The 13,840-nt window shown below is 34.4% G+C and overlaps 1 protein-coding gene and 1 non-coding gene across 3 annotated transcripts in view; both read left to right on the forward strand.

Annotated features, from left to right (window-relative positions):
• BCAP29 (B cell receptor associated protein 29) overlaps positions 1-13,840 on the forward strand; it is a 49,016-nt gene that overhangs the window by 6,928 nt on the left and 28,248 nt on the right. For both annotated transcript variants that reach the window (XM_059397038.1, XM_059397039.1), the window contains exons 4-6: positions 2,086-2,236; positions 3,471-3,606; positions 8,432-8,540. In XM_059397038.1, coding sequence (XP_059253021.1) covers positions 2,086-2,236; positions 3,471-3,606; positions 8,432-8,540 — 396 coding nt within the window. The remainder of the gene's footprint in view (positions 1-2,085; positions 2,237-3,470; positions 3,607-8,431; positions 8,541-13,840) is intronic.
• Positions 12,060-12,198, forward strand: LOC132017096 (small nucleolar RNA U109). The gene has a single exon (XR_009404169.1). It is a non-coding gene; the product is annotated as a small nucleolar RNA U109 (small nucleolar RNA).

Consider the following 13,840-nt stretch of genomic DNA (forward strand, 5'->3'; position numbering starts at 1 on the left):
GGGGCTACAGGCTCAGTGTGAAGTCTGCTTTTCCCTCTGCTCTTCCACCTCCTCATGCACGTGCTTTATCTCTCTCAAATAAGTAAATAAAATCTTTTTTTTAAAAAGACTTTGATATATCTCTATGCAAATAAATGTGAATACCTACATGAAATGAATAATTTTATAGAGAAATATAACTTTATCAGATGAATTCTAGTAGATACAGAAAATTTAAACAGACCAGTTTTCCACAGAATTACAGAAAGTTATTTAAAAAAAAAGAAAGCTACTCCCATCAGAAAAGAATAAAACCAGATAGCTTTGCAAGAAATTCTACCACTTTGAAAAAATAGGCATTACTCATTGCTTAAACTGTTCCAGAATTTATGAAGCTAGATAAAAGCAAACTCTCTAATTGCAAAAAAAAAAAAAAAATTAAACCAAATATAAGACTGGTAACATATACCACAGAGAAAAAAATGTTCACAGCAGCATTAGTCATAATAGCCAAAAAGGGGAAACAGTCCAAATGTCTTCAAGTGACGAATGGATAAACCAAATGCAGTATACCTGCACAATGGAATGTTATTCAGCCATAAAAAATAATGGCATACTGCTATGTGGTACAACGCAGATGAACTTTGAAAACATGCAAAGTGAAGGAAGCCAGATGCACAAAATACACAAGTTAATGATTGCTTTTGTATTGGATGTCCAGAATAGGCAAATCCATGGAGAAAGAAAGTAGATTGGCAGTTGCTAAGAGATACGGGAGGGGCAGAATGGGAATGGGGTTTTGAGGGGGTTGATGAAAATATTCAAAAATCAGTGGTGGTGTTCATGCAACTTTGTGAATATACTCAAAACCACTGAATTATATGCTTTAAAGGGATAAGCTTTAAGATACATGAGTTCTAACTCAACAAAGCTGCTTTAAAGATAATTAAATAGGGACAGCTCGGTGGCTCAGTCAGTTGGGCATCTGCCTTCAGCTCAGCTCATGATCTCAGGGTCCTGAGCTTGAGTCTCATGTTGGGCTCCTTGCTCAGTGGGGAGTCTGCTTCTCCCTTTCCCTCTGCCCCTTCCCCCTTTTGTGCTCTCTCTTATGTGCTCGCTCTCTCAAGTAAATAAATAAAATTCTTTAAAAACTAAAATAATAGTTTAACTGGCCTCAGTTTCTAACTGGAATCTCTTTCCTGTAGCAGTAACTCTTTTCTAAGTGTGCTGATGGCCATGAAAGAAGCAGTCTGACTTGTTTGTCCCCCTGGTTTTTGAGACACATAAGGAGCAGATAAGTTACCTAGGACCTACAAGATCCAATGACTTAAGAATGCACTAAATAGAGATATGAATAAGCTGAAATCTGTTTTCCATTAGAAAGAAATAGATCCCCTATACCTCTGAGACTTAATAGAACTGAATGCATCAGAAGTGCAGCTCTCTGAATGTTTCCAGTAGCAGATGCCATCCGTGTGCCCATTGGAGGAGCATATGCCCCCATAGGTCAAATTCCATTTAAACGTATGCCAGTGGAAATCTCAGTGTAACGCAATATTTCTAAAATCTCAGTAAAGTTATATTAGTATTACTAGTATGAATTATTAATAGCATTTTAATAATAATGTTACTTTAATATTATTACCTTAAATAACTTAATATTATTTTAATAATTACCATAACAATTTGATAGTATTGAAGGAATAATACAATAAAATGCTAGTAGAGTCAGGAAAATAGATAACCTCTTAGAATTGATTGGAATGGGAGGTGACCTATATGCTACTGTAGTAGGTTGGATTTTACTCAACCTATTAGGGATTGAAAGAGTGAAAGATAACAGTTTGCAGTGTAGCTAGAGATTACAGATAGTACAGTGATAATAAGTCCTAGATAAAGAGTTTTTAAAAAATCCTCTTCTAGTCAAAATTCCCACTAACATCCATTTACAGAGCATCTCTTTTGAGTATGGTGCCCTCCCAGGGATAGTAGGGGAAAAGACAAAAAGAGGGCCCATACCAAAAGTCTATTATTTAAAAGGCCATTTTAATAATAATTTTATATTATTAAAAGCCTAAAGTAATGTTTTCTCTTTTTCTCTAATAGATGCTGTGAGAGAAGTAAGGAAATATTCCTCATCACCTGCCATTGAGAAAGGCTTAACCACCAGACCTGGAGCCTATGAACATGCACAGATGAAACTTTTTAGGTCTCAAAGAAATCTTTACATTTCTGGATTCTCATTATTTTTTTGGCTGTAAGTTTTTAAAAAGCACAATTTTAAAACATGATTTGTGTTTCCCTTCCTCATTTTTCCTACCTATACCATACGGTTTTTTTTGTTTTGTTTTGTTTTTTCTGTACTGTTTAGTATACTAACATCTTCACAAAAGGATGCAGAATGAAATACCCAAATAATAGTCATTATGGCTTGCTGGGTCCATAAGGCCTTGCATGATCTGGCCCCTGCTTGTCTCTGGAGCCTTGTCGCTCACTGTTCTCGGACATTCACACCACATTCCACCCACCCTGAGCTTCAACTGTTCACGCATTCATTCTTGCAGCAAATATTTATTGACTCGCTATTGTTTACCTGACTCCTTCCTACTTCAGGATCTTCACACCCGCTTTAACCTCTGCCAGAGCATTCCCCTCTTTCCCTGGCTACCTTTCTATTCATCCTTCAGACCCTTTCAAGGAGAATTTGTTTGTGACCCTCACTCCCTCCAAAGCATGCTTCCATGGAATGTATCTGTATATGTATATTTTTCTGAGTATCACTCATTTTTGCAATTAAATACTGTTTTAACTCTTTCTTCTCCAACTAGAACCTAAGCTCCTTGAAGGACTTTGTCTCACTTCCTGCTGTGTCTCCAGTACCCAGCAGGTGCTTAACACTTAGCAATTCCGAACACTTAGCCAAGGAAATACCTGTTGAATGAATATTTGAAGATACTAATTGCTAACAATGGAAGTTACCCATAAACTGATGTGAATGAGCAGTTTTTAGGCTTGGCCAGCCTCATACAATGCTCTTTAAATAGCAAATATTAAAGTGGTAAGGGGGAAAAAATAAAATGAACAAAATGACCTCTCTTAGTGGTCCTGCCACACTGTCTCAAATTGTTTCTTCTCCTCCTGGCCAGACACCTGTAGGAAAAGGATGGTTAAATTAACAAGTACTGCTGAACCTATCTTCCAAGTGCTAGTCTTATAACAAAGATTCCAAAGGAACGAGATACAGGCTTGTTTTGACAGAAAGACTTAAAAAAAAAAAAAAAAAAAAGAGAGAAAAAGGAAGAATGAAAGAAATAAAAGGAAAGAAAAGAAAAAAAAGGAAGAATATATGTATACATGTCCTCCCTAAACATTATCTCCCTCCACTTTACCCATTCCTAAAAGGGAATCATTTGACAGTGACTGTTTATCTTAAATCTGAGCTTCTAATGATTAGTTACTTATACAGTACTCCAATGCTTTTGTTCGTTTAGAGTGTTGAGACGTCTGGTTATCCTTATTACTCAGCTGGCGAAAGAACTGTCAAACAAAGGAGTACTTAAAACTCAAGCAGAAAATACTAATGAGGCTGCCAAAAAATTCATGGAAGAGAATGAAAGACTAAAACGGGTATTTAAATTTGCTTTTTAAAAATGTGTGTCAATGTTGTTAGTTTTCCCAAGGTGTATTATTTTTCAGTATCAAAAAGAGTACTTTTATAATTTGTAAGCAAAAAGTAACCATAAGTAACAATATTGTTCTATGAAATGATTGTTTCAGAGTGTCTTACTCTCCTTTAGATTTGTTTGTTCTCAGTTTCCTTCAGTAGTAGAATGCCATTGAACCTATTTCCTATGATTAAAAGAAAAAACAGTATTCTGGGAATATGGATTTTAATTCCTTCATTACCATTAATTTTACTTTATAACTAAAGCAAACCTTTTAAGGCTCTATGTTTCCATTTTCTTTTCAGTTAAATTATTTTTTAAATAATTTTTAAGCCTGATTTTTAAATTTTTTTGTTTTCTTTTAAATGTTTATGTAGGGAGCAGTAGAAAGTAGTTAATGCTAGACTGATGACCCCACATTATATTTAAAGTCTTTAATTTGGCTGTGTTGCTGATAGTCCTTCCTTGAGAACCCTATGCTAAAATTCCCCTGCCAATCAGGCATAGTGAGTATTAGGAACTGATGTTTTCTCTATTAAATAAAAAGAACAAGTGTGAAAATGATAGCCACAGAATTATTTTATTTTCTTCTTAAGTGTAAAATTTAGGGATAAGATGTCAGAGCTTGAGTATTTGGTGTTCATATTAAGCCCCATAAGTTTTGCTAATTCTACTTCTTAAAACAAAGTATCAGTGGAACCATTCAGAAGTGAAATACATTTTCTTAAAAACATTCCTAAAATAGTACAATAAAATGATTTTCCTATTATAAATTAATGAAATGCAAATATAAATTATGTATTATTCTACATTATATTTATATAAAAAGTATTGAGTTTAATAGAGAATTAAAATACCTTAGTCTTAGAGCCTAGCCTCTTATAGAAATTAATTATCCAATACATAATATAATAGAAGTCTTTCCAGAAACCTATTAAATAAGGCAAACCTCATTGCACAAAAAATTGTGTTTGATGCTATGGTATAATGGTCATCTATTCAGAACCCGTGTTTTATTTATAATGATGTCTTCCTTATTTCGCAGTACAGCAAAAAAGTAAAGAAGTACCTTTTTTCATATAAAACAGCATTCAAAAATGTTTGAGGCATTGTAAAATAAAGAACCACTCTATTTTTTACTTCGTTTTGTTTTGTTTTGAGGCATTGATCTATAGATGCCGTATAAATTTCCTTTTGTAGTAAATATAGCTCCTGGTATTTCTGTGTTCAAAAGTCATTTCTGCTTTTTTGCAAAAAAAAAAAAAGGCAAAATCAGCTTCATTTTGTACCTCAATATTACTTGTTTCATTTTCTGTCCTTTCATCTTACTTCAAAATGGTGAAAGTAAAAACAAAACCCTTAAAGCTTTGATTAATACATGATGGCTAAACTCAAAAGAACCCAACCTTGTATTTGTAAACTTATTGTGTACCTATCTTGATTTAAAATTATGCCTATCATGTTAGAGTAATGAGTTCTAATTACTAAAGGAACACAGATTTTTCCTCTTATTCTTTAGTTGTTTTCCTTTTACTCATCAGCTTTAAGAAAATGGAAAGTATTTTTGTAAACTTCTGGTACTATTATTTTTTTCAAATATACCATAATTAACATATCTAAATTCATCTTGTCCTTCAAAAAAAACACCTTCCTCAGAACAATTTTGGCACTTTTTTTCTTTTAGTATTGTTTTCACAAGTTACCCTTGCAAGGAAATTTATTTCATGACTACTGATTCTTTGATTCCTCCACAATTTCTCTCTCTCTCTCTCTTTTTTTTTTAATGTTTGTTTTATTCTTCCCCTTTGATTCCATGCTGTCCTGGGTTCTCTGCTTCCTATATTGACTGGAAGGTCCCAGTCATTGGCCCCAGATCATCAGAGACCCATAGATATGCCATGCTAAAGCTAGCACACAGTAAAGAGAAAGATCATGAGCTACACATTAATACTGTCAGTGCCCACAAGTGTACTGACTGACCAAGAAAAGCCAGAGGTCAGAATATCAAAGATCACTTCTGTTTTGAGATATTTCATATAGATTTTGAAATATTAGCTATGGAAACAACTCTTTATTCTCTGTCAGAGACACCTTACCTAATGGAAAGCACTTTTATTGTGAGATCCAAGAAACTTAGTCCTAACTCTAATAAAAGTGATTAGCATTGTGATCTAGGGCAAGTCACCTCATATGTTCTCAGGTCCAAGGTTATAAATAATAGCTAACACTATGCCAGGTATTGCTTCAAATCCTTCACAGTAAGGTATTAACTTAATTCTTGCAACAATCCCATGAGGTTGGTACTGTTATTATCTGTTTTTATATATGAGGAAATGGAAGCACAGGAAGGTTAAGTGACTTGCACAGAACCATTCAACTAATTAATGGCAGAACTAAGATTTGAATTCAAGCAGCCTGGCTCTAGAATCCATACTCTTAACCACATTTTTTGGTGCCCTTTGTATGCTATCTTACAAAATGACTTGTAGATGCTGCCTGAGACCCCTGTCTGTTTGGATACTCAATTAATGAAATAATTATGGAGGACCAATCAACTTTTAATTCAAGTGCTTTAAAATAACAACAGTGATGGAGCTTTACTTCTTACCAGTTTTGTTTTGTTTTTTTCCCGGCCATTCGCCACTATGGTATAAGGTGGGTGGAACAGGGAACATATGCATTATTGTAACTAGTAGCTAGCTATTGAATTTCAGTTCCAGGGCTCTTGGTCTTTCTCCAGCATCAAGTCACACATAATAAATCTGGACAAGTTTGCAGGTGCAATAATGAAAGGTTATTTACAAGACCCAACACAAATCCAACTTTTCCAAGTCAATGGCATAATAATTCAAGCAGTCAGTATAAACATTCCTGCAACTCAGAGGTTCTCTTCCAATTTGGGTAATCACTGGAGACTGTGTGAACTGAATTCAGTGAAGTAACAGCTGGATTATTTTGAACTTGAGGTGGGCAACAAATTTATAGAGTTAATGGGGAAAAAAAAACTTGTTTCTTTCTGCTCTTTTTGTAAATTTTGAAGATAAGAGGCTCCTTAAGCTTAAGGATGTATTTTAGTGTTTGTCTCCTAAAAAAATTCTTTGTGGTCATATATTCATGAGAGCTTTAATTACTCCTTCTAAGCTGCCTAAACTGTATTATAACAAGATAGAAGATAGAACTGTATTTGATCTTATATTACAGTTTTTATGCTCTTGTGTCCCCCTTTCCACTAGAGATACATGAGAGCAGAGACCATATTTCTCTTACATTTTTTCCCTTATATCACCAAGTTATAAAAATTGTAATATATTTACATGTAGCCCATGCTCAGTAGAACTTTGTGAGTTTTGTTTATTGGATATACCACTTACATTAGAAAAGGAATCACCCAGCAGTAGAAATTCTTTTCTGTCACTTTGTTCAAAATTGTCCTGAGCTGTGTTTTTTATTTGACTATAGAAACCGTCAATATCAAGTTGCTTCCACTTTATTTACTCAAATAACCCATGTCAGTGTATACATACTTTTTTTCAAACATTAGTTTAATTTGTCTTTTGTGGTTACTTAAATATCTTAAAACTTCTCTAAGATAAGTAAGTTTCTTAATTCTGTTAACAATGATAGTTTCCTTTTAGGCCTACAGATTATGAAATTTTTACTTCATGGTATTTTTATTTTAGTCAAATATTTTACTATTCTGATCTTAATTTTTTTTGCCCAGAAAAGATGATCTACAGGGACACCTGGGTGGCTCAGTCAGTTAAGTGTCTGCCTTTGGCTCGGGTCATGATCCCAGGGTCCTGCGGTCAAGTCCTGTGTTAGGCTCCTTGCTCAGCAGGGAGCCTGCTTCTCCCTCTGCCTGCCATTCTTACTGCTTGTGCTCTCGCACTCTCTCTCTCTCTCTCTCTGGAAAATAAAGTCTTAAAAAAAAAAAAAAAGAAGATAATCTACCAACATACAAAAAACATTTTAAAAGCCCACACTGAGGGGCACCTAGAGGAGCTCAGTCAGTTAAGAATCTGCCTTTGGCTCTGGTCATGTTCTCACGGTCCTGGGATTGAGTTCCACATCCAGCTGTCCACTCAGCATCGAATCTGCTTCTCTCTCTGCCTCTGTGATCCCTCTCCCTCTATGATTGTTTTTCTTCTGTCTAAAATAAATAAACTCTTTAACAACAGCAACCCAAAAAAACCCACATAGATTTCAGAATATAAAAAATATTGTGAAAGATTAGCTGAATAAGATTAATTTGGGGACTATTCAATGACTATTCAGAATTAGGTAGAATATTCCAAACATGGAGATAGCCCTATCATTATACACTTATCCATTCCCCACCCTGACTTATATTCCTTTTTTACAGATTGGTCTGCATAAAAATAGTCTGAGTAGACAGCTCTGCAATTGGAACATAATGGTTTACCAATTAATACCATCCTCACAACTGTTTTTTTCCTTAGATTTACATCACACCTTTAATGGAGGAGGAGACATTCACATTACTTACCTACATACTTTTTGAAAACATAATTTTAATTATAGCCCAACCAGAAACTCTTAATTTTCATTTCAGAGATTTCAGCCTTACTAAGAAGAAATCTTTTTGTTTGCCAAATATCAAGTTTCTACCAGCAAAAGTACATTGTAGAAAATTATAGAATACTGAAAAGATAAAGAATCAAATAAAGACCAATAATCTTAAATATGTTATTCAGCCTACTTCCTGAAATAGTATGTGGTTATTGCGGTCTAAGCTTACTTCTTTCTATAACTCTCTTTTCGGATAGCTCTTGAAAAGCAATGCCAAGGAAGAGGAACACATTTTGGAAGCCGAAAATAAAAAACTAGTAGAAGAGCAGGAAAAACTGAAAACTGAATTAAAGAAGACTTCAGATGGTAACTTTGTGTGCATGTGCAGAAGTAGAAAGTGTAGCATGATATTTTATGCGGTTACACATCACTGTTTTCCCTAAAACAAAACTAATGGCTCAATGTTCTTCTGGCTAAAATAACCAAGAGTGACCTGTTTAAAAATTCCTGCTCAAATGTGAAGATAAAACATGGTTTGGGCCAAGAGAAACATGCTCTGTTATACAGAAAAACATGTAGGTGTTTCAGATCTGTGTTGTAAATATAGATGTTCCTGCCTTAGCAGAAAAGCTATGTTCCTGAAAAGTTGCTTGTAAATACAGTTTTGGAAAATGAATGACATTTTTCCATCATAGTATATCGCTGCTTTGAAAGAAGCAATCGCAGGGGGACAATTTTGATTACAGGAAAATATATTGCTTATCTCAAACCCTAATATTTCCTACCTGCCAGATATAAGGAATGCATTCCCTGAAAAGATACTGATCGTGTAGAGTAAGCAACAATCTGGAATTGTTGACAATTTGAATGGCTTATTCTAAAATACATTACAATTCAGGACTTGGGAAGGCACCTATTTCTTCTATGTTTTTTTTTTTCTTAAAAAAAATTCTAATAGCATTTTCTTATTTGTCAAAGAAAAAATTCTTACTGCTTATAGCCACATAACACAGAAAAGTAGGTACCCCAAGTCCAGTGTCATCCCAAGAAACTCAAGAGTAAAAATCTGTGACTTGACCCTTGGACAACATCCTTGCATATAACAGATATTCCTTGATGTTGGCCAGACAGTGGCAGACTTCTCAGCCAGCCAGAGTTAAGGTAATGGATCAATGCATAGACCTCCAATTTCAAATCTCTTCCACCACTTTATGTTGGAAGTAAATTGGAGAATGTTCAGTGACTGAATCAAGGATCTATTTTTAGACTATAAGTTTATACTTTTTAAAGAGATCTCAGCTTAATAAAAGTTTTTTATAATATAACTTGCTTTATTGGTTATCTATTTATCATATTTGGATAGAGGTTACTTCATCATGATATATTTGAATTTGATATGGAAAGCCCAAAGATAAAAGCTGATTCTGTAAAAACAAAACAAAAATCTGTAGGATATTTCATATGATATAAAATTCTTTAATTGCTTTCTTACTTCTTATTTAAAGTGAAAAAAAAAAGATTAGAAGCAGTAAGTTAAAAAATAAGTTACTCTTCTAGACAAGATAGTGCATTATGTGGTTGATGTAGTATAGTCCAAAATTCATCGCTGGTACTGTTCTCTCTTGTGTCATTACAAAAGATTTGGAACATGATCAAGAATTTTTCACACTTACATGAAAATAAATTTAGTAATCACCCACCTTCTACATTAGATGTTTAAGAAGAGAAGCAGTATTCTTTTTTTACCCAGCATAAAATATTGCTGCTAATCCTTTTGAAGACTGCAAGGGACCATTTCCAAAATACCTTTAATTAGTATAAAATAGTTCCAAAATACCTTTAATTAGTATAAAAAACTGTTTCAAAATCTTGCTTTTTTTTTTCATACCTATCTTGGCATGAATTCCTCTTTTAATGTAAGAAGGGTGGTACAAAAAGACAACAACAAGTTGTTTGCCACATTACACCTTCCTTTTCCTTTGCCTTTCAAAAATCCCAACTTTAAGGTATTTTGAGCTTTGACTTTAGAACTCTGAGATATAACTCTAAACCTAATATTATTTTAGCGTAATATAAAGAAACTCAGTATTTCTTTAACAGACAATTGAGATGTTTGGAATAGATGAACTCTTTGATAATATAGACATTGTGTTTATGATCTGATAGCAAGAGATACCAGCCTCTGTGTTTAAAGTGTAGACTACAAACCTTTCAGAGTGAATCAGAGCTGAGGTAAAAGCAGATTTTACCTGTTTGAGTATGTCCTGTTAGGTTTCTGCAAGATGTGTAATATTTTATGAACACATTTTATGTACCCAAAATTATTATTTCACATAACAGTATTAGTGACCTTGAGAAGATCAAAGCTCCATTTCTAAAAGAGATATATCTTTAGCTATGTTCTCCTGACATATTCCAGTCAATTTCATTAAGGCAAGGACTAAGAAATTACGTAAATTAATAATGCAAGGGATTCAGATGAATTCAGTAGCACTGTGCTTTGTGTTGTATATTACCATTCAAAAATAATCATTGATTTCTCAACATTGAGGATATTAAGACTGACAGTGCTTAAGAATTGTTTCAGAAAGTTCTTTTATATTTGAAAATTGAGTAGAAAAGCAGTGTGATTTCTCTCTTAATGGAGACAAATAGATTCAGTATGCATTTTTCTCACCCTTGGTGTTTGTTTAATCTAAGTAAAACCTTTTCTCCGAAGTATACTAGTGGAGATAGAGCATAAATACAAATGTTTATTTAAACTGGTTAACTTCAAACTGGAAAAGCGGTGTTCTGAACCAAGGTATTAAGAACACTCTCTTAGTAGTGCCAAACACTCCATCAGTTTTTAATCACCAACTCAGATTTGGACCAGAGTTAGTAAATTGTTGTGCTTCAGTGCAGTAATATGGCCCTGGTGATCCAAAAGAGAGTATGCATGTCCCAGAGCACCTCATTTATAGTAGGACTAACCTAGTCAGGTATAAGGACATGATCTGTCATTTTTAATGATCTGTTTAACAATAACTCTGATACCCCAGTATGTGGAGTAATTGGGAAAGGGCACTGCCATGAAAAATAAGAACTTATCTCTGAAGATTTACGAAGCTCACATATTAATAATAATAAAAGAACTCAGAAGCTCTCATAATAAAAATAGATCTTGAATGAAGTGAAAAATCTTGTGATGTCCGAGGCGATTGACTTCAAAGGAGTCTCCCAGGATAACTCCTGGTTTTTATTCTTTTTTTTTTTTTTAAAGATTTTATTTATCAGAGAGAGAGGGGGAGAGAGCAAGCACAGGCAGACAGAATGGCAGGCAGAGGCAGAGGGAGAAGCAGGCTCCCTGCTGAGCAAGGAGCCCAATGTGGGACTCGATCCCAGGACGCTGGGATCATGACCTGAGCCGAAGGCAGCTGCTTAACCAACTGAGCCATCCAGGCGTCCCCTGGTTTTTATTCTTAAAAATAAATACTTTCTTGGCTTTTATGCTTATAAATAAATACTTTCTCAGTATATATTAACTAGAGGAGACATGTCCCATTCATTTAATGCCTGCATTCATGCAATGGTAAAAGTAGATAATGATTTTAAAAGCGAGGGCACTGTCTGGCTCAGTTGGAAGAGCCTGGGACTCTTGATCTCAGGGTCGTGAGTTCGAGCCTGATGTGAAGTATAGAGATTTCTTAAATAAAGCAAAACAAAAATTTTTTATAATAAATATGTTTTAATAAAACAATAATAATATAATATTTAGTAAAATAATAATATTTAATAAAAATTAACAATTGAAATGATTGAGTTTCAGGGTACCTGCCTGGCTCAGTCAGGGTCATGAGTTCAAGCCCCACATTGGGCATAGAGCTTACTTTAAAAAAAAGTGATTTTTATGTGGAAATGTCTCCTCCTTATTCCTTTATGAACAGAAATGTATTCATTACATGCTACATTTTAAAAGGAGTTCTCAGAGCTGCCAGTCTTATGGTAGAGGTTGAGTAGTGGCCTGCCTATTTCTGCTGCATAAAGGGAAAAGAAGAAAAGACAAAAAAGTGATTGAGGCAAATTCCTTGATCCTGGCTTTATCCTCCTTCTCTCCATACCTCCCTGCCTCCTTCTTTCCTTCTTTCCTCTTTCGTCCCACCAGCAATTTTTTAAGGAACTTTTCAAACAATGTATTTATTGCAAAATCTTTTAATATGGAACATAGAAACATAAGCTTTTTATACAGATTTAAAACTGAGGGATGGAACACCTGGATGGTTCAGTTGGGTGAGCGTCCAACTCGTCCTCTCTGCTGGGGTCTTGATCTTGGGGTCATGAGTTCAGGCCACACATTGAGCTCTGAGCCTACTTTTTTAAAAAATGAAAAATAAAATAAATAAGTAAAACTGAGGGCTTTCGAATTCCTTATAAATGAGTTATTTGAGCCATCTAAAAATAAATTCTCAAAGTCTAACATAAGCATGTTTTACCCCTGAAAATTTTTGTGAGCATGAACCATCTTTAATTTACAGCCATATCAAAGCCATCACCCTATTTTAAAGTTGTTAATAGTTTAAACAAAAATGTGTCCATTTTGTCGTATTTTTTGCTTTATTTCCTTTTAATGAGCTTTTATAATTTGAATAAGAAATTCAAATTTTTTTCTCCTCTGTTTATATAACTGGGAGTTTCTGCTTCTTTTCCATCTCCTTCCCTTCTCTTAATAACTGAAGTAAAGTCCATATTAAAAAATAATAGTACAGGGTGCCTGGGTGGCTCAGTGGGTTGGGCCGCTGCCTTCAGCTCAGGTCATGATCCCAGGGTCCTGGGATCGAGTCCCGCATCGGGCTCTCTGCTCAGCAGGGAGCCTGCTTCCCTCTCTCTCTCTCTGCCTGCCTCTCCATCTACTTGTGATTTCTCTCTGTCAAATAAATAAATAAAATCTTAAAAAAAAATAATAGTACAGTGTATTTGATGGATGTGACAATAGACAATATGTAATGAATAGTATATTAAGCAAAAAATTGCTCCAAGCTATTGATAGTAATTGTCTTTGGCATATACAAAGAATTTATTTTTTTCTGGAGTTGAAATTATTTTCTGTAATGAATTACTTCTACATGTACAGTGAAAAGGATAAAAAAACAAACAAACTCTCTTCCAAATATCCAGGTAATCTAAGGCATTCATTTTTGGGGCTTGAATCACCTAATCGATTGAGTCTATTCCCAACTTTACTTTGAGAGTATATACTACATATTAGAAGTTGTTTAACCATTGCTAAATGACATGGATCACTTTACAAAATCTGAAAATGTACAGAGTCGTTCTAGTCAAGTCACTGAATCTTTTTAGGCTGCAGTTTTCTGTAAAATGAGGGAATAGGCTACTTAACCTTTAATGTCTGTGTGTCTCCAAATAATACAATTAAACAAAAATTACCATTAAGTCCTATTTTCACTGTGGCTTTTTGACCCTTAAAATTGTATTTATTTTTCATGAGAGAAAATTTTTCACCGTAAGTTACCTTTCTTCCAAACTGAGTTCAGCAGGTGGTTAATTAAGCCATATTCCTCACAGAAAAATGTTTCATGTAGGCTTAGAGTCATTAGGACAGGACCTGGCATGTTTTATCGACCCATTAGCTTATAACTCAAGTATGTTATATGGAATGGGGTTACAAA

The sequence above is a fragment of the Mustela nigripes genome, chromosome 4 (genome assembly GCF_022355385.1).
Source record: "Mustela nigripes isolate SB6536 chromosome 4, MUSNIG.SB6536, whole genome shotgun sequence".
NCBI lineage: Eukaryota > Metazoa > Chordata > Mammalia > Carnivora > Mustelidae > Mustela > Mustela nigripes.